This window comes from Aegilops tauschii, chromosome 1 (assembly GCF_002575655.3).
Source record: "Aegilops tauschii subsp. strangulata cultivar AL8/78 chromosome 1, Aet v6.0, whole genome shotgun sequence".
In the NCBI taxonomy this organism is placed as follows: domain Eukaryota; kingdom Viridiplantae; phylum Streptophyta; class Magnoliopsida; order Poales; family Poaceae; genus Aegilops; species Aegilops tauschii.
The window spans coordinates 340,237,337-340,262,457 of NC_053035.3; the positions used below are offsets into that span (position 1 = coordinate 340,237,337).

The 25,121-nt window shown below is 42.9% G+C and overlaps 2 protein-coding genes and 1 long non-coding RNA gene across 3 annotated transcripts; all 3 read right to left on the reverse strand.

The window, feature by feature from the left end:
* Nucleotides 1–2,331: 2,331 nt before the first annotated feature.
* Nucleotides 2,332–8,471, reverse strand: LOC141021820 (uncharacterized). The gene is made up of 3 exons (XR_012182927.1): nucleotides 8,185–8,471; nucleotides 2,623–2,714; nucleotides 2,332–2,464 (listed from the first exon to the last, which is right to left on the reverse strand). It is a non-coding gene; the product is annotated as an uncharacterized lncRNA (long non-coding RNA).
* Nucleotides 3,204–5,658, reverse strand: LOC109753069 (subtilisin-like protease 3). The gene has a single exon (XM_040398177.2). The coding sequence runs from the start codon at nucleotides 5,393–5,395 to the stop codon at nucleotides 3,476–3,478; it is 1,920 nt and encodes a 639-aa protein (XP_040254111.2). The 5' UTR covers nucleotides 5,396–5,658; the 3' UTR covers nucleotides 3,204–3,475.
* An 881-nt stretch (nucleotides 8,472–9,352) lies between the features above and the next one.
* LOC109753066 (uncharacterized) lies at nucleotides 9,353–13,438 on the reverse strand. The gene is made up of 6 exons (XM_020311999.4): nucleotides 13,026–13,438; nucleotides 12,728–12,940; nucleotides 11,299–11,394; nucleotides 10,894–11,039; nucleotides 10,572–10,791; nucleotides 9,353–9,738 (listed from the first exon to the last, which is right to left on the reverse strand). The coding sequence occupies exons 1-6, from the start codon at nucleotides 13,158–13,160 to the stop codon at nucleotides 9,535–9,537; spliced, it is 1,014 nt and encodes a 337-aa protein (XP_020167588.1). The 5' UTR covers nucleotides 13,161–13,438; the 3' UTR covers nucleotides 9,353–9,534.
* Nucleotides 13,439–25,121: the final 11,683 nt, after the last annotated feature.

The following is a 25,121-nucleotide window of genomic DNA, read 5'->3' on the forward strand; positions in this document are numbered from 1 at the left end:
AAGGGGTGCTAATCATAAAACACGGGCAAAACAACCATGCCATTGTTAAAATTTAGATTGTATACTTGAGTCATGGACCATCGAACAAAAACAGGCAACAGATTCAGACTTCTCTGTATCCGTGGGTGCAGCAGGCCATGCAATAGATTCCAAACAGGAGAATCAAGCAAGAGGATAAAATGTGGCTCCCGGAAACCACAAATTTCTCTATAATAAAGTTGATAAGCTCTCCTGGAAAGAAATGTACCTATGTTGTTTCTCCCTGATACTTGACTCGTCAAGCAAGTGGTCGAAATCAGCAAAAGAGCCATCAAGCACACAAACCTTAAGTTGATTAGAGCCATAACGAAGTTTTTTACTATTTCCTTGATTCCTTCTACTATTGTATATTTGGTCGTGCTTGTGGTGTTTAGTTGGATCCTTCCGCTGCTGTTTATATAGATATAGAGGCGCCTTGGAGTACCATATTTTGCCGTTTTATTATTATTATTATTATTATTATTATTATTATTATTATTATTACTTCCTGCATTAGTGTTTCCTTTGTATGGTTCGCGGTAATTAATTAAGATCCTCCAGTAATAGGCACATCATGGAATATCCTCTGGATGTCGATTTATTCGCTCCAAAATATACCATACAAAATTAATTACTAGTATCCCGTGACAGGATTATATCAGTTATTGGCTCCTAAACATTACTACGAAATTTATTAGTTTTCCATGACAGCATTATGCCATTTATTGGTTCCCAAAAAATACATACAAAGTTATTAATTAGTTTTCCATAACAAGATTATGGCATTTACTGCTGGCTCCCAAAAATTACATACAAAAATTATTTTGCATTCCGTAACAAGATTATGGCATTTACTGCTGTCTCCCAAAAATTACATAAGAAATTAATCAATATCCTTTTTTTGCGGGTGAAATTAATTAATATCCTTAACAAGACTATTGCATTTATTGGCTTCCAAATTACATACACAATTAATAAGTATTCCATCACAAGACCATACTACAGTGATCTTTTGACCAGCCATAATACCTCCATCCTAGGGAAATAATAATAGCGTGCTCTCAGACTAGCCACGGTGGGAGTAACTTCAGTAGTAACATCGAGTCCAACTCAGCAAATTTGCTTATATGGCAATGAGTTAATGAGGAGAGAGATAGTTTCAGTAACTTAGCTAGTTACCGTAACATCACATGTCCCAATGCAATATGGGTCTATAACCTAATAAATGAAGTTTTGCATGACACCATACTTATGTTACTACCCACTATGAAGATAGTAACATAGTCTAGGGATATGTGTATGTTACTAGTGTATGTTCCTCTCCATTGTGGCTAGTCTCAAGGAAATACTAGCATGGTCCCTCATGGACACGTGGTTGCCTGGTTGGACATTAAGGCGGCTGATGTGTGCTCTTAATCAGCCGGCTGACTTAAAGGGTTTTTCAAAAAAGATAGCTTGTTAATGGTTTCCATATTTGCTTACCTAGGATTCTTGATTTATTCTAAAATTTTCAAATAGTTCCAACAATCAGGGACGGATGCGACCTGAATTACTTCAAAACCTTCTCTTGCACAATGACTATATTGGCTCGTGCAATGCATTGTCCAGAAAATAGGCAAATGATATAGAGATTATTCAAGTTATTGATGTGTCGGAATGAACATTATGATTCATCTCATCAGACTACTACTTTCTTACCAGTAGGGGTAGGGTGTGCGTGTGCGTTCATAGGGGTGAGAGTTTGTACTGTTTTCTCAAAAATAAAAACATTAAACATGCTAATAATTTTATCTCTTTGGCTCACCAGTGCATATTGATAACTAACATGGTTTTCGCGATGAGCAGGGAATGGATGAGGAGATGCAAAATTCTTGAACTCTTACATATAAAACCAGGAGCAAACAGAACTTGTCTGGTGGCTGAGGAATGGTCATCTGATAGGCACTTTGAGTTGGGATCAATTGGTATCAACAATTACTGACCAATGATCATCGTGTTGGCATTTTTGTTTTGTCGATGTCACAATCATATGATTAATCTGTAGAAGCAAGGAAACACAATTTGGTCAGATGTGCATTAGACTTGAAATATATTTTTTGGTGGCAACTAAAAAAGATATACAGGGAATACCTGCTAATGTTGCTTATCTTCATAGTAATGCCACCAATTATTGATTGTTGTGACATAAGTGTTCCTAGGGTAGCGTGAGCATGTGATATCACTTTATCCATCTGCAGCACCATTTGGTGTAAACATTGTTGCAAAATGAAAATGATTATCGATGAAATAATGGTGCATGCACCTGTTAGAGAAGGGGTTTCATAGAAAGGTCCAAATGGCAAACCTGAGATTATTAAGGTATGGAATAACTCAAGGAAGAATAGAACTGTGTCTTTAACAATTACAGTTAGTTGCGGAACACCTTAGCAGCATCGCACCAAATAAACTAAAGGAAAAAGGTGAAGACAAGAATTTCAGAATGGTTTGGGGATGCTGTTCTGTTGCCAATCAAGAATGCAATATCTATTTGGGATTACGACTAGGGTTTTCCCAATTTTGTTACTTGGGTGGGAGACCATAACATGAAAAAACTGCTTGAAATACCATTTGTGGTCGTGCATGCCACTCCATATTCCTCAGTGTCACTAGCAAGAACAAGCACTTGAATAATATTTCTAAAATCTGAATGTGTCTACCTGCACAACAAAACATAACTTATAAAAGTTACATATCATCGAAATAAAACTGGTAACGCAAGTCTTCATGTTCACAGAAAATAAATAATAATGCAGTTTCTTAACTGTATATCTGACATATCTAAACAAAGTTACACAATCACTCCAAATTTACCAAGATAAATAGCATCTTCCTAGGAAAATACAGGGACACAAATTCTAACAAAACCATGGCATTAATTCTGCAGCACAATAAAGGTATAATATAACTCACTGTATGTTATACGATGTTGGGGCATGATTAAGGTAACTTCGGAGCATATGGGCGTAAAATAAACACAAATGTCAAAACCTTTCGGATCTTATCTGCATCTAATTCAGTTAAACACAACCATTTTTGTTAGGCACATCCCTCATCAGAATATTTGCAGCTAAGAACATGTCCACATAGTTGAATGCATAAATAATATGAAGCATAAAAAATTTGGTTTCAAAACACACATTTCAGTATCCAAACAACATAGTGTTGTGTGTTTCCATGTAGATGTAAGCAAACCTGATGAACCAAATGATATGATACCAAATCATTTTCTTTTTCAAAGTAACAGAGTTATAGAGAATGGATACATCACAAACTGGCAGTGTATATGTGGTCAGTTTTGCGACAGAGCAATGGATGCTCCACATCCAAACTTCAATTAGTTTCCACACATGGAAATCCTACTAGTTAAAAGACAGTCATTTCTCTAGAACATCGCACATGGCACACATACTCTTCCCGCTTACAAAAGTGCAACAACGATCGGACTGCGCACAACATGGGTCACTGAGACCCAGCTCAAACTTCCCTCCATGAAGTTTGAGCTCTCACTGTCAGAGCTGCTCACCGTCAGACTATATCTAATCTTTTGTCCAGCCTTGGAGAACACCAGCGTCTCTGGGTAGACTCGCACTGTAAGAGATTTGGGAATCTCCATCTTCAGTGTGTGTATGGAATTTGATGGGCCCACGTTTGTCACAGTTCTGTGCACTGTGAACGGCCTTGTCTTGAGTGGCACCGTTATGGTAGGGTAGTTGAGTTGTGCTTCAGGTATCTTGGGAAGCATTTTGCAGGACAACCTCAGGTCACGCGTAATGAATGCCAAGTCCTGATCACCAAGTAGAGCACATATGTAGCCGGCATATTCAGTAATGCCAAGGTCATACACAAGGCCTGGATCAACTGCTTTTGTAGGGTTGACATGGCCAGCACCCATGGCGTACGCGGTTGCCCTCTGATGCTGCTCGTCCAAGATCGGGCCACCTGTGCTGTCCATGATGTCAGCAGTGGTGAGGATGGCTGACTTGATAGCAGCAGCAGACCAGTCAGGATGGCAGCTCTTGACAAGCGCAGCGACACCACTGACATGTGGAGTCGACATGGACGTCCCTGATTTAATGTGGAATGGCCCAGATCCAAGCATGGTGAGTGGTGGCCATGCAGCAATGACGTTGAGCCCAGGTGCCAATATATCTGGCTTTAGCACACCGGGGCTGAACGTGCCGGGACCGCGGGATGAGAATGCCGCGACCGTGGGAGATGGACGGACGCCAAGCACAGTGTTCTTGTATATGACTTTGGCACTGGCTTTGCTTGTCGTCCTCACATACTCTGTGATATTGTTGCCATCAGCCACAGTCACCTGCACCACATTGCCATAGTCCTCGAGAAGGGTGGTGAAACCGGCAGCTTTCCTGTTTATTAGCACTACGCCAGCCGCCCCGGCACTAATGATGGCACTGATGTCGGTCTTGTTGATTGATGGCCCAGTGTCATTCATTGGTCCTGTGCTATGGCAAATCACAATTTTGCCGGCCACATTTCTTCCAGGCCATGACTTGCAATGCTTGTTCAAATGCAGAGGAAAAGATTTGGGCTTGGAGCTTAAGTTTGTAATCTGGTTAAAAGCCTCTCCATTGATGTGATTGCCGTTCCCAAGCTGCACAACAGTCTCGAAGCTTCGGTCCACTGAGCCAGCTGCAACTGTGAGCAACCATGGTGCAGAATTTGCAAGAAACGATTTGGGTCCATTATTCCCAGCTGCAGCCACAACAACGATGCCCTTTGCTACTGCACTGAGTGCACCAATGGCTACCGGGTCTGCACTGAACTCAACATCATAAATAGGGGCAAGGGAGAGTGAGAGCACATCAACCCCATCCTTGATAGCTTCGTCTATCCCCGCAATGATGTCAACGGAGTCACACCCACGAAGCGTACACATGCTGTACATGGCCAGATGTGCACGTGGAGCAGTCCCGGCTGCTGTGCCCCTGCCGAGACCCTGTGCCGAGGCACCACTGACAAAGTTCCCAGCAGCCGTGGACGAGGTATGTGTCCCATGCCCTATGACATCTCCAGAGTCATTGACGGTGATGAACTTGGCACCAATCAATTTGTTATTGCAATGGGCAGCAGCAGTACCATGGCATGAACCCTTCCACTTTGATGGAGGTGGCGGGATGCCACTGTCATCAAAGGAAGGATGCGCCGCATAGATGCCGGTGTCGACTACACCGATTATGACTCCTTCGCCATAGTTGGTGTCCCTCCACAGCCCGGCATCTTTCTCCAGTCCGAGAAACTTGGGAGTGTGAGTAATGCTGGGGCGCCAGAGATGGTCTGGAAACGCCCGCACAAACTCTTTCCTCTGGGACACCATGGCGAGGTCGGCTTCGGTGAGCCTCACGGCAAACCCCGTGAAGACCTCGGTGTAGGTATGGATGAGGCGTGGCTCATGGGAGCCGGCGAGAGGCGTTGGCAGGAAAGAATCCTGCCACCAGCGGTGGTCGTCCTCGCTGCCGGCGTCGACGGGTGGCCTCAGCAGCACAATGTATGTGCGATGGCTTGGAGAGAGGCCTGCACCTAGGTCGTCGCATACCGCAGGTGCAGGAGCATGCAGGAGCGTGAGGGTGAGCGAGAAAAGTGAGATCAGGAGGTTGGCGAAGGATGCTGGGGGGGCGACGCCAATGTGCGTGAGCTTGGTGTGTGAGGAGGAGAGGTGGTGGTGGTGGTGGAAGGAACCGAGAGGGAGAGGACAACCGGATGGTGGCGGCGGCTGCGCACAGGATCTTCCTCGACCGGAAGGAGGGCACGGCGCAGAGCAGAGCAGCAAATGCTTCTTCCTCTTTCGCTCACTCTACCTCGGTTGGATTTGTGAGAGAAAGAAAGATGGGAAGAGCACAAGAATGGCTTCGGGGCCTCAACGTTAAATGCTGCGTGCTGAACCTTGCACGCACGCCCTAGATGCTCCTGTGCCTATACGTGACGTGAGTCAAATCAGATTGTTCGGTCTGGTTCGTCCTTGAGCTACATGGCTAGGGAGAGGGTCGTGTCGTCTGTGGGGTGGCTGGGTAAAAGATTCCAAACGAAAACGCTTCCTGCACTGCGGGACGCCAGAGTTCCACCGAATAATCTTTGTATCATGTATCTAATCACATCAGGGGAGTGGTAGAGACAGAAAGCTAAGGTATCGTGTAGAGTAAATTACATCAATAGTACCTGAACTTGGTCCTAGGGTTCACTTTGGTAACTGTATTCACGAAGTGTCAGAATACGGTCACTGAGATTGCGTAAATGTGTCACTCTACTGTATCCGACGTATTTCGCTGATGTGGTATACGTTGACTGGTCCTAACCGTTGACTTGCTCACGTGGCATGCTCATCCTTATCATCCCTCTCCGCACTCGATGAATGAACCTGAGCACCGGCTGGCGCGTATATGCCGACCAGCCATGGATGATGGAGCCCGCGGTGATGTACCACTTGACTGCTCAGCTCTCTTCTGTCAACAGCCTCTACTTCTCCACCGCATTTCTTCACATCACACCGTGCCGTCCACGTCAAGGTGGAAGACCGCCCAGCTCGAGCTCCTCCCGTGCGACGCCCCGCTCTTCGTCGAGCAGTATGGTTGTGCGCTGCACCCGGACGAGCTCATCTTTTTGACATGCTCCGAGATGACTACGAGGTCGGCTCGCACCTCAGCAGCTTGCGCGCCGCCGCCTCCTGGAAAGCTCGGACGCCCGATTCCCCTGGCGTGTACCTCATCTGCCTAGTGCGCGATGGAGAGCACTTCTCCGATCCCTGAACCTCCTGCAAGCGGCGAGCTTTCACGGAGGCTATGCCGTGCCCCGGCCGTCGCCGCAATCTACGTCCCCTCCAGCATTGCGAAACTCATTTGTGGTGTTCAGAATACAGAGCGATGCCGCCGTGCACGGCGAAATGCGAGGTACACGACGGTTAGGCTATAGCCTCGGCGCCTCGGCGAATCCGTGGAGCACCCGTGCATGTACACCAACGCGCCCTGGGATCCCTCTTCAACAAAGACGCCGCCCAACCTGGCATCCGACGTGCCGATCAGTACACCAACCGCGAGTATGTCTGCAAGGTGTGGGGGCGTGGCTGGACGAGAGATGGGGAAAGAGCAGGTTGACAGCCTCTGTCAGGCAGGCGACGGAGGCTGAGCATAGTAGGGTGGAAGGCTATTTTACCGAAATCGCAAACATGGTGTCGATCGGCCACGCACGCACCCGTGCACTTGCAAACATGGTGCCAGTGGTTGGCCAACGACGCTGATGAGCTTCAAGTTGGGCATGGGGCCGGAGTTGGGTATTCCGTCTGTGATGGTTTAGCAAACCAACGCAGCATCGTTCATAGGCCACGGGATGCTTCGGGAGCTCTAGAACGCGGCGCTGGAGAGCTGCGGTAGCGGTGCGAGCTCGGCGTGTGGTGCACCGGTGGATGTGGCTAAGGTGTTCGACAAAATTTCAGGGAAGAGTGGTAGTAGAGAGAGATATGTGTGTTTGCCACATCAGCGAAATACATCGAATATGGTTCTGGTGCCATAGAGTGACACTTCCTGGCAATCTCGGTGACCGTATTTTGACCTTTCCTGAATACAGTGACCAAATTGAACCCTAGGATCAAGTTCAGATACTATAGATGTAATTTACTCTATCGTGTATCTGCTAGTCCCTGCAAAGCACAAAAGGGCAAGGCTATCCTTCATAGACACCGGTGTGTGTCGAGCTTGCGCTGGTGGAGAGAAAGCCTCCAAACAAACAAAGGTTCGACCGCGTCAGCACGCAGCTTGCAGAGCTGATGGGAAAATGGTGGAGGAGGGAACAGAGAAGTGACCCAAAGGGAGAGAGGACTAGTGGCGGTGGTGGGTGCACTGCAAGAGAGAGGGGTTGAGCTTCCATGACTCCATCTATGGAAAAAGAGGAAGCTATGCTGCTGGTGCTGGTGGGTGGTCGTGGAAGTGGCCGAGAGGACGCCGCTACGTGTCGAGTGTTGCGCTAGCTTGTTTAAGTTTCAGTTGAATTAAAATAGCGGGGCGGGACAAGATGTTTAGCGGAGTTAAACCACAATTAACGCTTTTTGATGAAAAAATCAGTAGTAAATCAAAGCATCCGGATTTGGAAAAGAGAGGAGAGAGGAGCTCAGCTTGCCTGGCGAATTGGCGAGGCCGGGACTCGCGCATCGTCGCCTTCGTGTCGCGGAAGCGGAAGCAGCCGGCGCCTCCTCGCCGCTGCACAATCCTTACTCCACCAACTCGCCGGCGCTGCGCCTGCCGACCCCGTGCGCTCCGCCTCAGGCCCTCGACGACGAACTCCTGCCGCGACCTTCGGGCCGGGCCTTCGCTCTGCGTCTCCCGCCCACGCCTCCGACCAGCGTTTCCCCTTCCGCCATCTCCATCCATGGCCCGGGCCTTGGGTGGCTGGAGATCCACCGGAGGGAGAAAGAAGGGGAGAAGCGGATGGAGTTGTGTACTTGAGAGTGCCTCAGCACAAACTAGAACATGTGCGTCGAGAAGGAGTCACCCTGCCGTAAGCCTCTCACTGGAGTATTTTTTTTTTCTTCTTCCGCATTAAACCCAATCTTGTACTCATATGATGAGGCACAATTCATTATTAATTGAATCCATCGGTCAGCAAACCCCGTTCAGTCCATCGTTCTCCTCAGGAAACACCATTCTAGCCGGACATATGCTTTATCAAGATCGAGCTTCACCACACATAGTCCATTCTTACTGGTCTCCCTCTTGATTCGACGAATGTATTTGTATGCAATGAGAATATTATCCAACACAAACACACTTCCCGTCTGTTCAATCACGTCCGGCAAAGTAACCTTTGGGCATGTGATTAACATTTTTCGAAATTATCTTATAGACCGTATTATACACGCTAATGGGCTGAAACTGAGTATTCTTGGTTGAACCATCTACCTTTGGAACTAAGACAATAAATGTGTCATTTCAGCCCACCGACATTACTCCCGAATTCACCACCTCCAAAACTTCTTTTTACCATATCCAGCCCAATCAAACTCCAAAATCTTGCTAGTTGGGATTACTAATTTGCCCTTGCCACTAAGACCTTTCGTAGTGGGTGGTATCATAAGGCGGTATCATGCATATTATACTAGGATACACTACTATCTCCATAGTGCGGTAGTGTCATAGGTTGGTATCTTAGATGACCCGACACCTGAGGTCTGATTAGTGACAGCTGCTCTGAGGTTCATGAAAATGAAAGTTTCCAAAAGCATAAGCACAACCCGATGTGTAATTGACAAGTGGCTCCAGCCTACATGCTCCACTTGTCAGTCTCATCGTATTGAAATCATTTACCTTTATTGAATATATACTTACAAAACAATACATACAAGTACAAAACTGTGGTAAAAAGGGAATACCTTGGAAAACCCATTTATTTTCATTGGCTATTGCCTACAAATAACACACAGCGTACACCACTAGATACCTTAACAGTTAATTACCAAGGACTTCACCAGCACTACTCTGATGATTTGGGGAAACCAGAAAGCTTTGTCCCAATGACGCGCTGTGCTTCGGCAACTAGCCTCTCAACAACTTCCCTTGCTGGTACAATCTCCGTGATTAGCCCAACACCCTGGCCAGCATACATGGCCATGCTATCGATATCGCCTGTTGTTGTCGCATTAGGAACAGTACCAGCAAACCGATGGATATCCTTGTGCTGGAATTATGAAACCATTGCTTAGTTCTCCATTATTAAGTTCTAGATGCACAAGTATAAAATGTGCATTTAAGGTTTGGAATGAGTGAACTCCTCTACTGAGCTCCATCTTGTACAAACAGCATAATAGATGGCCATGATTAATCACAACTATGGTACATTACAAGTAGAACTTTAGTTTGTTCAACCTATATTGAAGTAAGATGACAAAAATCCTAGGAAATTATATCACGGGCCCATAAGAGTAAATATGTGCATTATGTCGTTCTGTAACTTTATATGCCCAGGAAACAGACCCAGGTTTAATTAAAAAAACGGAAGTTAATAAATAATCATGGTCATTTTGAAACATTTTGAGATCCTTTTCCCCAAGGATAATATCAATGAAATCATCCTGAGCTGGCATGGCCATTTAAAATTTGATCACTTGAGCTCTAATTTGCAAAGTAGCTCGGTTCAGTTGTGGGGCTTGTTTGGCCCTACATTGGACTGGAGCAGCCTTTCCCGTGTCCAAGAGCTCCTAAAGTTAGCTGACATGCCTAAATTGACAAACAGTTTCAAAGGTACAGCTTGAAGACTCATGTTTCTCACTGGGAAGAAAACTTCCCAAAATTAGATGCCTGAGAACTTAAGTTAGCCAACCAAGTTCTGATAAAGCACATTCACTCATCACCATGCCTATATATTGTGCCGGGGTAAGACTTTTAGGAGTAAAGTACTCTACATTACTGGTCAAAATAAGAAAACCAGAAAAGGTCATACCAAAGATGGTTTCAACTTCTAAATGCAGAATGAGGGTGTAAATTCAACAAAAATAAATAACTAATACATACCACACCATGGATGATAGAATGACCTATAATAGGTTGATTTTCCTCTGTTTCGTGATCTGGAAGATTCTTCCACTCGACATAGAAAGGTGTCTTCAGGACACGTTGTGGAGCACCAGGCCATCTAGCACGCCCGAACACAGTTGTATAGTCCGTGCAATTCATCTCAATTAGCTTTTTCTTATACAGCGGATGCGCAAAGCTTTCCTCGGTGGCTACAAACCTGAATATTAAAGAATTTCATAATGCGAAAACCACAACATGCATAAGTATAAAGAAAAGCTTTGCTTGACATAATCATACAAAGGCAAGATTCAGCAAGTACCTAGTTCCTAAGCAAACACCATGAGCACCAAGTGCCAATGCAGCAGCATAGCCACGGCCATCTACGATTCCACCAGCGGCGATAACCGAAACAGTACTATCTGAAACTAGATCCACTACTCTCGGCAGCAACGGTAGCAGACCCTCCTTTTTATTCAAAGAAAAAAAGCTGTCTGAGATGAAAGCCCATGAAGACAATTAAATAGAAACAGACTTGCAAGATGTGTTTTTCTTCCAAAGATGACACCACAAAAGGGGCCTTAAGCTAAATCAGTAGCCTGGAATATATCACGGGCACATGGTGTAGATTCTTATTGCATGCGTGCTTGCTTCTTGATAGACTGCCTAACAGCATTTCAAAATATTCAAGCGAAAACAACATGGAAACAGTGTGTAGTGACTTTACTTGACCAATCACATGCCCCCCTGCTTCACGGCCTTGAACGATGATTCCATCTACACCAGCTTCCTTAGCTTTTGCTGCCTCCTCAAGGTTACCAACCTGTTCAAGTCACAAAGGAAAAAAAATCTAAATATCCATAATCAACAGAACAAGTGCAAGGACTTACATGCTCATATCATCATCATAGAGCACCAAAACCTTGACTACAGGTCACACATTGGCACTTATTGTGAATTTCTTCGTACCAACAAGGAGTTCATAAAAACCTGAATGGTCTACGTCAGATGCTAGTCCTAGTTGTTCATCAATATCACAAATCACCCTATGATCCCAGCAGTCCTAGGAAATTGGAGAGAAATGAGTAACACGCATTTTTGTTATAAACTCAACTTTATGATCACTACAGATAAGAAGTATTTCTTTTATGAAAAGGATCACATTCTAAAATTTGACATAACAGTACTATAGTTTCTTACTAGACCTTCAAAAGAAGCTTATAAAATTTCAAATGTACTTGTTACAATAGCTGCAAGTGTGCACTGATAGTAGAAAGCTCTGATTTCTTTGTTTTTGGTTGTGGGATACAAAGAGAGGAGGGGCCGTAGGCGGAGAACACACGGGGGCACGACTCTCTCAACCGAGCTCTGATTTCTTTGTTGGAAAGGCTGATCCATAATAAGTGTCGCAGTTTTGAACTAACTACATTCAAAACTGCGACACTCATGATTTAATTAGGTATATTCATGACTTCATGGTTTGCTGCAGAGACAGAGTCCATATAAGAAACTCTAGCCCCTTCCGTTCTTAGTCCAAATATCATTGTGAGAGACCAAATTCTGTTGGAAGTCTCCATCTGTCTATATAACATAAAAGCCCATTCCGCTGTTGTTCATTACATTTGCACCAAAACCATTGAAGAACACAACACTTGTTTGAAGTTGGACATATACAGAATAATGACCAGTCAACGTACTCTAGCTAACGGCCACCGGCCACCGCCCTCCAATGATTTAGCAAGTTTGATACATACCATTCACAAGTTTTGACTAATTAACAAAGGTGTTAAGCAGCCATATCTAGCTAACGGCCACCGGACTTTGCCCTCTCACAACTCTCAAGAACAAAATGATTTTGCTCCAACAAATTCTGTCTAATTAGTTGGGCACTACTAGTCAGGAGTGTTGAGTAGGAAGAAAGAGTCCAGTCTAGTACTACAACGACATCACAAATGTTAATTACGGAAATTGGAACGAACATAGACTAGGCAAACGCAATCAGACAAGGAAAGTGGTAATAAGAACGGCACAACAAGTGTTAACTGTTAAGTACAGTTCAGAAAAATAGTGTTAACTGCTAAGTACAGTTCAGTAAGCACAAGCCGCAGTCGGGTTTCATCCATTCCGGTGAAATGTCCTTCAGCTAAGGATCTCACCTGATGCAAGACCTTGACGCCGGCACGGTGGGCCTCGTCGACCCGCTCCTTGGGGAACTCGCCCCAGTACACTTGCAGCACGGCGAGCTTCTCCTCCAGCACGACCCTCAGATTCTCCTCGTGCGGGAAGGCCAGCACGATGGCCGCCCCGAACGGCTTCTCGGTCAGGCTCCTGGTCCTCCGTATCAGCTCCCTCACGTGGTCCGGCGCCGGCTGCAGGCAGGTAGGGGGCTCCGGCGATTAGCCAAGACTGACAGAGTGCATGTAAATAGCAAAGAGGGTAGGAAAGTCGAGGTACCCAGTCAGGAAGGCGGAGGAGGCCTATGGCGCCAGCGTTGGCGACGGCGGCGGCGAGCTCCGGTCCGGAGATGTCGGGGCCGAGCGGTGCCTGCACGACGCCGTAGTCGAACCCCAGGATGCCCTTCCACCCCATTTTCTTCCTAGTCTAGTGGCGCAGTTCACGGTGTATAGCCGGCCGATCCTGATAGTCGCGGGAGTTCTGCCGGCTGACGGTGGCGGGCGGCGGATCCATAAATAGGCCGTGACGACGAGCCGTGAGCAGGCAGGCAGCGAGCTGCGTGCTCCAGGGGCCTGGTCCGTCCACGGCGCCGGGCGTCAGCGGGGACGTCACCGCGCGGCGGCTGGTCGTTTCCTCCACATGTCGGATGGATAAGGAGGGCTGCAAATAAAAGTCGTGAGCTAAATGAGCAGCCAGTGAGTCGGCTCCACTTTGACTCGAACTCGTTGACGAATGAGTCGAGATGGGTTTCAATTTGAGTTCGTTAACAATCGAGTTGAGCGAGTCGAGCTGACGAGCTACTCGTTTAACTGTTATAAGCTCGTTAATTGAAATGGACATGATGTAAGTATCAATACTGTTGTGATTTGTGTGCACCAAGTGTCCCTTTGACGTAAAGTGTTGATTGTTATAATTGTGAAGAAAAATATGTGTCTACTAATATTTTTGTAGATTAATTACATACATGATACATATATTTTGCGGTTTATATTAATAACGAGTTAAACGAGTTAATTTTTGAGTTACACGAGTTAAATCGAGTTGAATCTGAGCTTGTTATGTTACCACAAGTTGAGTTGAGCTAACTCGTTCCCTACCCACTTATATTATGGGAGTATTCAAATTGCCGTTTTCGGTGTGTGACGAATTGACAAGGATGGTGAGAGGTTTCTATCGGGGTGCTGACAAGGGTAAAAGGAAAGTGCATTGGCGGGCATGGGATAATTTGATGCAACCTAAAAGTAAGCGATGTGTTGGGTTTCGAGATTTCCGGATTTTTAATCAAGCTTTATTGGCTCGACAAGCTTGGAGATTAATCGCAAAGCCTGAAAGTTTATGTGCTCAAGTTCTCAAAGCAAGATATTATCCAGAGGGCAATCTCGAGGACATTGTCTTCTCTGGTAATGCATCTTCCTCATGGCAAGCTATCAGTTATGGATTAGATTTACTGAAGAAGGGATTGATATGGAGAGTGGGGAATGGGAGGAGCATTCGGGTCTGGCGTGACAACTGGATTCCGCGGCCTTTCTCTTACAAACCCATCACTGTTAAAGGCACATGCATGATACGTTTTGTCTCAGAACTTCTTAATGAGAATGGTTCCTGGAACTCCAATCTGCTACAGCAATATTTCTTGCCTGCAGACGTAGCCGAGATCATGAAGATCCGGGCGTCGCCACGGTTAGAAGGGGACACTCTCGCTTGGGGCCCTGGTAAGTATCAGATTTTTTCAGTGAAAAGTGCTTACCAATTCGGGTTTGAAGAATCCCATAGGGACACAGCGACTGCATCAAGCTCACGTCCAGATGGACGTTGTTCCTGCTGGAATATAATTTGGTCGACTGATGTGCCTCCGCCGGTCCGTAATTTTGCTTGGAGAGCCGCAACAAATTCCCTACCAACTTGGAGTAACAAGCACAATTGAGGGCTTGAAACTAGTGATTTATGCCCCATATGTGCAGTTGAGACTGAAGATTCCTTTCATGCTCTTTGTCGTTGTACCCTTTCACGTATTCTGTGGGAAACTATGGTTGAAGTGTGGTCTTTGCCAAGTATTACATCTCTACAGAATACTGGTGTGGAGTGGCTGTTACATGCTCTACATCCTTTGCCGAAAATTGAAAGGTCTATGCTTTTGATGACGTTGTGGTGGGCTTGGCATTTACGCAACGAAGTGGTCCATCATAAACCTGTGCCGGCCATGGAATCATCGAGATGATTTCTGATGAGCTATCTTGACTCCCTCATTGGCATCAAAACTGAATTATCACCAGATCCTAATAAAGGCAAGATTGTCCTAACATATGACAAAACCTTCAGTATGCCGCATGTGACAGTAAGCGATGCCGGTCCCAAGTGGTCGGCTCCTAAGATTGGCTGGGTGAAGCTATGCACTGATGGCTCCTATGCTGCTGATGGTTCAGCGGGTGCTGGTATGGTTTTAAGAGATGAAAAGGGAGCTGTCATTTTCTCTTCATGTAGGAAACTTTTCCTGTCGCGAAGCATTGGAAGCCGAATTATGTGCATGTATGGAGGGTTTGTCATTTGCCATCCAAAGAAGCGAATTACCCATCGAGATCGAGATGGATTCTCTTGTTGCAGTTAAGTTGATCCAAGCGAAAGAGGTGGATAGATCGGTCTACTCGTCTCTCGTCAAGGAGATCAAATATCTTATGTCTCTCCGTGAATCTTGTATTACTCATGTTAATCGTAGCCAGAATAAGGTTAGTGATAGGATAGCGTGTTTTGCTCGTTCTGAGGGCAGGACTATGACCTGGGTTGGGTCAGGCCCAATGGCCGCTATGGAGTTAGCTACGATCGACTGTATGAACATTTGAGATGAGTAATACATGTGTTTCACCCGCAAAAAAAAGAGTTGAGCTAACTCGTTATCTTAATGAGCTCTATTGAGTCAAACCAAACCAATCGGCTTGAATTCCAGCCCTATGGATACGGGAGGGATGCTAGTTATATGTTGGACCGAACTATAATTTTATATCTAAAGCTAGAGTCCTACTAGCATGTTCGCGGGAAGTGTCGGAGCGTGACGAGCAAGCAGGGGGGGGGGGATTTCAACTAAAAGCAAAATATGCACAAAAACAGATGTCGCTTGCTACTTCTTGAGCTTGTGTTGGTTTCCCTTAAAGAGTAAATGGTGATGCAGCAAAGTAGAGATAAGTATTTCCCTTAGTTAAGAACCAAAATACCAATCCAGTAGGAGGAACACACAAGTCTTCAATAGTTGTACATACACGAACAAACAAATACTTGCACCCAACGCAATAAAGGGGTTGTCAATCCCTTCACGGTTACTTGCAAGGATGAGATCTGATAGTGATAGATATAAAATATAAGTAAAAGTGTAAAATAAAATAAAAATAAATAAATTGCAGCAAAGTATTTTTGTGTTTTTTTATTTTATAGATCTAAAAATAATATGATAAAAGATAGACCCGGGGGACATAGTTTTCACTAAAGGCTTCTCTCTTGAAAGAAAGCATGCGGTGGGTAAACAAATTACTGTTGAGCAATTGATAAAAAAGTGCATAGCTATGACAATATCTAAGGCAATGATCATGTATATAGGCATCACGTCCGAGACAAGTAGATCGACTCCTATCTGCATCCACTACTATTACTCCACACATCGACCGCTATCCACCATGCATGTAGTGTATTAAGTTAACAAGAACGGAGTAACGCCTTAAGCAAGATGATATGATGTAGAGGGATAGATCCAATCAATATGAACAAACCTCATCTTTTTATCCTTAATGGCAACAATACAAATACGTGCAATGTCCCTTTATGTCACTAGGATTGAGCACCACAAGATTGAACCCATTACAAAGCACCTCTCTCATTGCAAGAAAAATCAATCTAGTTGGCCAAACCAAATCAATAGATCGAAGAGAAATACAAAGCCATATAAATCATGCATAAAAGAGTTCGAAGAAGACTCAAATAATATTCAGAGATAATGTCATCAAAAACTCATAATTCATCGGATCTCAATAAACGCACCGCAAAAGAAGATTACATCGAATAGACCACCAAGAATATCGAGGAGAACATTGTATTGAAGATCAAAGAGAGAGAAGAAGTCATCTAGCTACTAGCTATGGACATGTATGTCTGTGGTAAACTACTCACGCATCATCGGAAGGGCATCAAGGTTGATGTAGAAGCCATCCGTGATCGAATCCCCCTCCGGCAGAGTACCAGAAAAGGTCCCAAGGTGGGATCTCACGAAGACAGAAACTTGCGTCGGCAGAAAAGTATCTTTGGTGTGCCCTTTGGTCTTCGGGGAATATTTGGGTATTTATAGAAAAAGAATTAGGGTTAGAGGAGCCACCGGGGGGCACAAGCTTGGAGGGCGCCCCCTAGGGCGCGGCCCCTGAGCTTGTGGCCACCTCGTGGCCCTTCTGGCCTCCTCCCAAAGCTTTCAGGGTGTCTTGTGGTCCAAGAAAAAACCGTCAAAAAGTTTCGTTCCATTTGGACTTCGTTTAGTATTGATTTTGTGTAAAGACAAAAACAAGGGAAAAAGCAGCAACTGGCACACGACACTAGGTTAATAAGTTAGTCCCAAAAAATGATATAAAATAGCATAATAATGCATATAAAACATCCAAGATTGATAATATAATAGCATGTAACAATACAAAGTTATAGATACGTTGGAGACGTATCAAGCATCCCCAAGCTTAATTCCTGCTCGTCCTCGAGTAGGTAAATGATAAAAACAGAATTTTTTTATGTGAAATGCTACCTAACATGTTTATCATGTAATCTTTCTTTATGTGGCATGAATATGCAGATCCATAAGATTCAAAACAAAAGTTTAATATTGACATAAAAACAATAATACTTCAAGCATACTAAAAAGCAATCATGTCTTTTCAAAACATCATGGCTAAAGAAAGTTATCCCTGCAAAATCATATAGTCATGTTATGCTCCCTCTTCTTAACGTAAAGTATAAAGCATGTACTACCCCGATGTTAGCCAAGCAATTAGTTCATAGTTTTTAACGCTCTTTAGCTTTTTTAACTCTCACACAATACATGAGCGTGAGTCATGGATATAACACTTGAGGTGGTATAGAAGGTGGTGGTGGACATAAAAGAAGGGAGAAATTCTCACATCAACCAGGCAAATTAATGGGCTATGGAGATGCCCATCAATCGATATCAATGTGAGTGAGTAGGGATTGCCATGCAATGGATGCACTAGAGCTATAAGTGTATGAAAGCTCAAAAGAAAACTAAGTGGGTGTGCATCCAACTTGCTTGCTCATGAAGACCTCGGGCATTTGAGGAAGCCCATCATTGGAATATACAAGCCAAGTTCTATAATGAAAATTTTACACTAGTAACATATGAAAGTGACAAAATAGGAGACTCTCTATCATGACGAACATGGCGCTACTTTGAAGCACAAGTGTAGAAAAGGATAGTAACATTGTCCCTTCTCTTTTTTTTTCTCTTCTTTTCTCTTTTCCTTGTTTTTGTTGGACGCTTTGGCCTCTTTTTACTTGGGCTCATTTGGCCGCTTTTTGTTTATTTATTTTTTATTCCTCACATGGTACAATGCTCTATCATTGATGATCATCACACTTTTATTTACTTACAACTCAATGTGACAACTCAAAATAACGGAACGGTGGAAGTTGCATGGCAATTTATCTCGGAATGGCTATGGAGATGCCATAATAGGTAGGTATGGTGGCTGTTTTGAGGAAAAGTATAAGGAGGTTTTAATGCACCGGTGAAAGTTGCACGGTACTAGAGTGGCTAGCAAAAGTGGAAGGGTAAGAGTGTATATAATCCATGAACTCAACATTAGTCATAAAGAACTCACATACTTATTACAAAAGTGTATTAGCCCTCGAAGCAAAGTACTACTACGAATGCTCCTAGGGGGGAGGTTGGTAGGAGTTAACCATCGCGCGCCCCGACCTTCACGCAAAGGAAGACAATCCAGGATAAATTGTGCTCCAACTTCATCACATAACAGGAAGACCATACGTGCATGCTACAGGAATCACAATCCTTAACGCAAATATTCTTACTATTCCACAATTTACTACTAGCATGACTCTAATATTGCAATCTTCATATCTCAAAACAAATGCAAGGAATCAAACTTCTCATATATTCAAAGATCTTCATGAAAGTTTTTATTATATCCCTCTTGAATACCCATCATTATAGGACTAAATTCATAACCCAAGCAAATTGCCATACTATTTATAAGACTCTCAAAATGATATAAGTGAAGCATGAGAGTTCATCAATTTCTTTAAAATATAAGCATCGTCGTGCTCTAAAATATATAAGTGAAGCACTACAGTATTATAATAAATTCATGATTAATGTGTGTCCCTCTCAAAAAGGTGCATCCGGCAAGGATGATTGTGGCAAACTAAAAAGAAAATAAAGCAAAGACTCATATAATACACGACGCTCCAAGCAAAACACATATCATGTAGTGAATAAAAATATAGTCTCAAGTAATTTACCAATGGATTGTAGACAAAAGAGGGGATGCCATCCGGGGCATCCCCAAGCTTAGGCTTTTGCCACCCCTTATTCTTTAGCCCATCGAAACTTCACTCAAAACTTGAAAACTTCACAACACAAAACTAAACAGAAAACTCGTGAGATCCATTAGTATAATAAAGCAAATCACCACTTTAGGTACTGTTGTAAAATCATTCCAATTTTATATTTGCATTATATCTACTGTATTCTAACTTCACCATGGCTCATACCCCCCAGTACAACCCATAGATTCATCAAAACAAGCGAACAACACAATGAAAACAGAATGTGTCAAAAACAGAACAGTCTATAGTAATTTGAATATTAGCCAAACTTCTATAACTATGAAAATTCTAAAAAATTAGGAAACCGTGAGTAATTTGTATAAGAATCTTGTTTAAAAAATTCAGAATTTTATCGCTCTCGACACAATATTAACAATTCTGCTACTGGACGCAAAAGTTTCCGTTTTTTCACATAATCAAATCAACAATCTTCCAAATCATCCCAAAGGTCTTACTTAGCACAAACACTAATTAAAACACAAGAACACCATCATAAGAGAAGTATAATGGTATATTTATTGCAAAACAGAAGAAAAAGCAAGAAAAAAATCATTAGGTTGCCTCCCAACAAGCGCTGCCGTTTTATGCCCCTAGCTAGGCATATTGCATAGATCTAGGTTTTATCATCTTGGGTATTCGATCAAGTGGCCCTCATAATAGATTCATATGGTAACTTAATTTTCTTTCTTGGAATGTGCTCCATGCCCTTCTTTAATGGAAATTGAAATTTAATGTTTCCTTCTTTCATATCGATAATTGCACCAACCGTTTTAAGGAAAGGTCTACCAAGAATTATGGGGCATGCAGGATTGCAATCAATATCAAGCACAATGGAATCTACGGGCACATAATTACTATTTGCAATAATAAGAGCATCATTAATTCTTCCCATAGGTTTCTTAATAGTGGAATCCGCTAAGTGCAAATTTAAAGAACAATCATCAAATTTATGGAAGCCTAAAACATCACATAAAGATTTTGGAATTGTGGAAACGCTAGCACCCAAGTCACATAAAGCATTGCATTCATAATCTTTAATCTTAATTTTAATATTAGGTCACATTAATCATATAACTTCCTAGGGATTGGAACTTCTAACTCAAGTTTTTCTTCAAAAGATTTCATCATAGCATCAACAATATGTTTAGTAAAAGCCTTATTTTGATCATAAGCATGAGGTGAATTAAGAATGGATTGCAAAAATGAAATACACTCAATCAAAGAACAATCATCATAATTAAATTCCTTGTAATCCAAAAGAGTGGGCACATCTCTAGTTAAAGTTTCGACCTCGCCAAACCCACTTTTATCAATTTTTTCATTAAGATCATCACCCTGCAAATTCTTGGGACACCTTATAGCTAAATTTGACTCCTCTCCAGTCTCTTCTTTATCAAGTTCTATATTATCAAACAAAGATTCAATATGAGTCACACCAATTACTTTAAGATATTCATCATGATTATCGCAAAAACTAGAAGCACATGCCTTTTCTAGCCATTCTCTCTTAGCTCGCATTCTAGCGCTTCTCTCCCTACTTTCATTAATAGAAATTTGAATAGATTTCAAAGATTAATTAATATCAAGCTTGGGTGGCTTAGATCTAATTTTAAGGGAATCAATCTCATGAGAAATTCTATCAGCGTTTCTAGCCACATCATCAAACTTAAGCAATTTTTCTTCTATCATGGCATTGAAAATCTCTTGAGAGTTAATAAAATCTTTGATATTATTCTCAAGATCAGAGGGTATCTTATTATAATTTCCATAAGAATTATTGTAGGAATTACCATAATTATTAGAGGAATTATTAGGAAACGACCTAGGACTAAAATTGCCTCTATAAGCGTTATTACCAAAATTGTTCCTACCAAAAAAATCACATCCATAGATTCGTTATTATTCTCAATCAAAGTAGACAAAGGCATATCATTAGGATCAATAGGATCACTCTTGCTAGCACTCAATTTCATAAGTCCATCCATCTTTTCACTCATAGTATTAATTTCTTCAATAGCATGCACTTTTTTATTAGTAGAAGATCTTTCGGTATGCCATTGAGAGTAATTTGCCATAACATTATCTAGGAGTTTAGTAGCTTCTGCTAATGTGATTTCCATAAAAGTACCACCCGTGGTGGAATCTAAAAGATTTCTAGATGCAAAATTCAATCCAGAACAAAAAAATTGTATGATCATCCATAAACTTAAACCATGAGTAGGGCAATTTCTTAACATTAACTTCATCCGCTCCCATGATTGTGCAACATGTTCATGATCAAGTTGCTTAAAATTCATTATGTCGCTCCTAAGAGAGATGATTTTTGTTGGGGAGCATTGCATGGAAAACAAAAAACTTCTACGCACACGCAAGATCTATCCATGGAGATGCATAGCTACGAGAGGGGGAGAGCATCTACATACCCTTGTAGATCACTAAGCGGAAGCGTCTATCAATGCGGTTGATGTAGTCGTACACCTTCACGAACCGTCCCGATCAAGTATTGAAAGCATAAGTGCTCCCTGGGTGATTTTGGTAATTAATGTCAACATATCTCTTGTTGCACTAATATTTTTATCTAGTGTATTTCAGAAAGTTCAACAAAGGTGTGGCATGGACAAGAGGATGTGGAACCCCTTCAAGATGCTAAGGAAAAACATTGGCAAAAGCTCAAGACTCTACATTTTCATTTTAGTGATCCAAGATCACATTGAGTCCATAGGAAAAGCCAATACTATTAAAAGTGGATGAGGTGTTGCTTAATGGCTTGCTTGCTCAAAGTGCTTAGTGATATGCTCCAAAGCCCTCCACCACTTTCTCATTTCCACATATGTCCCAAACCTAAAGTCAAACTCGGCCCCACCGATTTGATCTATCCGGTGCCATCGAGTTCACTTGACATAGCCACTGCCAGAAACCCTAATCAGTTCGGTCTCACCGAGATGGGCTTGCAAGCTCTCTCATTATCTGTTGCAATTATTTCGGTCCCACTGAGATATGCAATCGGTCCCACCGAGTTTGCTTGACCAACTCTCTGTTTGCTCATTACCAAAATCGGTCTCAGCGAGTTTGTGTAATCGGTCAAACCGAGTTGAGGCTTTACCCTAACCCTAGCACATCGGTCCCATCGAGTTGATCATGTCAGTCCCACCAAAAAGCCTAACGTTCACATTTTGAACTGAATCGGTCTGACCGAGTTTCACTATTCGGTCCCACCGAGTTTGGTACATTGTGTGTAACGGTTAAATTTTGTGTGGATGATATATATACCCCTCCACCCATCCCCCATTCATGGAGAGAGCCATCAGAACATGCCTACACTTCCAGCATTCATTTTCTGAGAGAGAACCGCCTACTCATGTGTTGAGACCAACATTCCAATCCAACCATAAGAATCTTGATCTCTGGCCTTCCCCAAGATGCTTTCCACTCAAATCATCTTTCCACCATATCCAAATCTGTGAGAAAGAGTTGAGTGTTGGGGAGACTATCATTTGAAGCACAAGAGCAAGGAGTTCATCATCAACACACCATCTATTACCTTTTGGAGAGTGGCGTCTCCTAGATTGGTTAGGAGTAACTTGGGAGCCTCCGTCAAGATTGTGGAGTTGAACCAAGGAGTTTGTAAGGTCAAGGGGATCGCCTACTTCATGAAGATCTACCCAAGTGAGGCAAGTCCTTCGCGGGCGATGTCCATGGTGGGATAGACAAGGTTGCTTCTTCATGGACCCTTCATGGGTGGAGCCCTCCATGGACTCGTGCAACCGTTACCCTTCGTGGGTTGAAGTCTCCATCAACGTGGATGTACGATAGCACCACCTATCGGAACCACGCCAAAAATCTCCGTGTCTCCAATTGCGTTTGCACACTCCAATCCCATCCCTTTACTTTCTTGCTACTTGCATGCTTTACTTTCCGCTGCTCATATACTCTTGCCATGCTTGCTTGAAATGTATTGTGAATGTTTAAACTTGTGCTAAAACTCCACCTTAACTTGAAGAAATTAAAAACTGCTACTTTTCTTTGTTGAGGGTCTAATCACCCCCCCTCTAGACACCTCTTCTCGATCCTTTAAATTGGTATCAGAGCATTGGTCTCCATTGCTTTTGTTTAATCACCATTGGAGGAAGATGGATGAGTCTACGTTGGGGAGTCTTAGACATAGAGTGCCTATACTTGATGGACAGTTCTTTCATGAGTGGAAAAATGAGATGCTTGAGATTTTCACTGAATATCATTTGAACAAGTACATTACTAGCCCTTGTGTTCCCCTTGTTGATCCTTTGCATCCTACCCCCGATGAGTCTCTTGACATGATCCACACCCTTAGAACTGTCAATCTTATTACTAGAGGTTTGCCTAGAAATTTTATTGTTTGCTTGCCTACTCTTGATTGTGCTTACACCATATGGAGATTTCTTGAGGAACGATTTCCAAACTATTCCTTGCAAAATCTAGATGTGATTCTTCATAAGTCAATTGCCTTAAGTAAGATGAATTCTAATGATCCTAAGTTTGGTGATTGTCTATTTGAGCTTCGTGACCTTATGCGTGCCAAAGGAGATGTTGGAATCATTAGCAACATCATTTCCAAAGTCATTATAATTCATAAAAATGAACATTGTCATGATCATATATCTAATGAATCACTCTCTCTAGGAAATGATCAATCACAAGACGATGTTGAACATGGATACTATGAAGAGGATGATGATAGTGACCTTGATCTCGATGAGTCTATGAGGCACTTTGGTCTTATGGCTAATCTTCGCGGCTACATGGCTGGAGGAAAGGAATGGGTTCTTGATAGTGGATGTACCGATCACATGACCGGAGACAAGGATATGTTTCGTGAGCTTGCTGACGACGACCCTCGAAAGTATGTCACTTTTGGTGATAACTCAAAGGGTAAGGTGGTTGGCCTTGGTAAGGTGGTCATCTCACATGATAGCTCCATATAAAATGTTATGCTCGTTGAATCTCTTGGCTATAATTTACTTTCCGTATCTAGACTAGCTGACTTTGGTTTCAATGTCCTATTTATTGAAGTAGATTTCCAAGTGTTTCGAAGAGACAAACATAAAATGGTCTTTACCGGTATACGTAGAGGTGATTGATGTCTACTACACAACCTTCTTCTTGTAGACGTTGTTGGGCCTCCAAGTGCAGAGGTTTGTAGGACAGTAGCAAATTTCCCTCAAGTGGATGACCTAAGGTTTATCAATCCGTGGGAGGCGTAGGATGAAGATGGTCTCTCTCAAACAACCCTGCAACCAAATAACAAAGAGTCTCTTGTGTCCCCAACACACCCAATACAATGGTAAATTGTATAGGTGCACTAGTTCGGCGAAGAGATGGTGATACAAGTGCAATATGGATGGTAGATATAGGTTTTTGTAATCTGAAAATATAAAAACAGCAAGGTAACTAATGATAAAAGTGAGCATAAACGGTATTGCAATGCTAGGAAACAAGGCCTGGGGTTCATACTTTCACTAGTGCAAGTTCTCTCAACAATAATAACATAATTGGATCTATAACTATCCCTCAACATGCAACAAAGAGTCACTCCAAAGTCACTAATAGCGGAGAACAAAAGAAGAGATTATTGTAGGGTACGAAACCACCTCAAAGTTATCCTTTCTGATCGATCTATCAAGAGTCCATAGTAAAATAACACGAAGCTATTCTTTCCGTTTGATCTATCCTAGAGTTCGTACTAGAATAACACCTTAAGACACAAATCAACCAAAACCCTAATGTCACCTA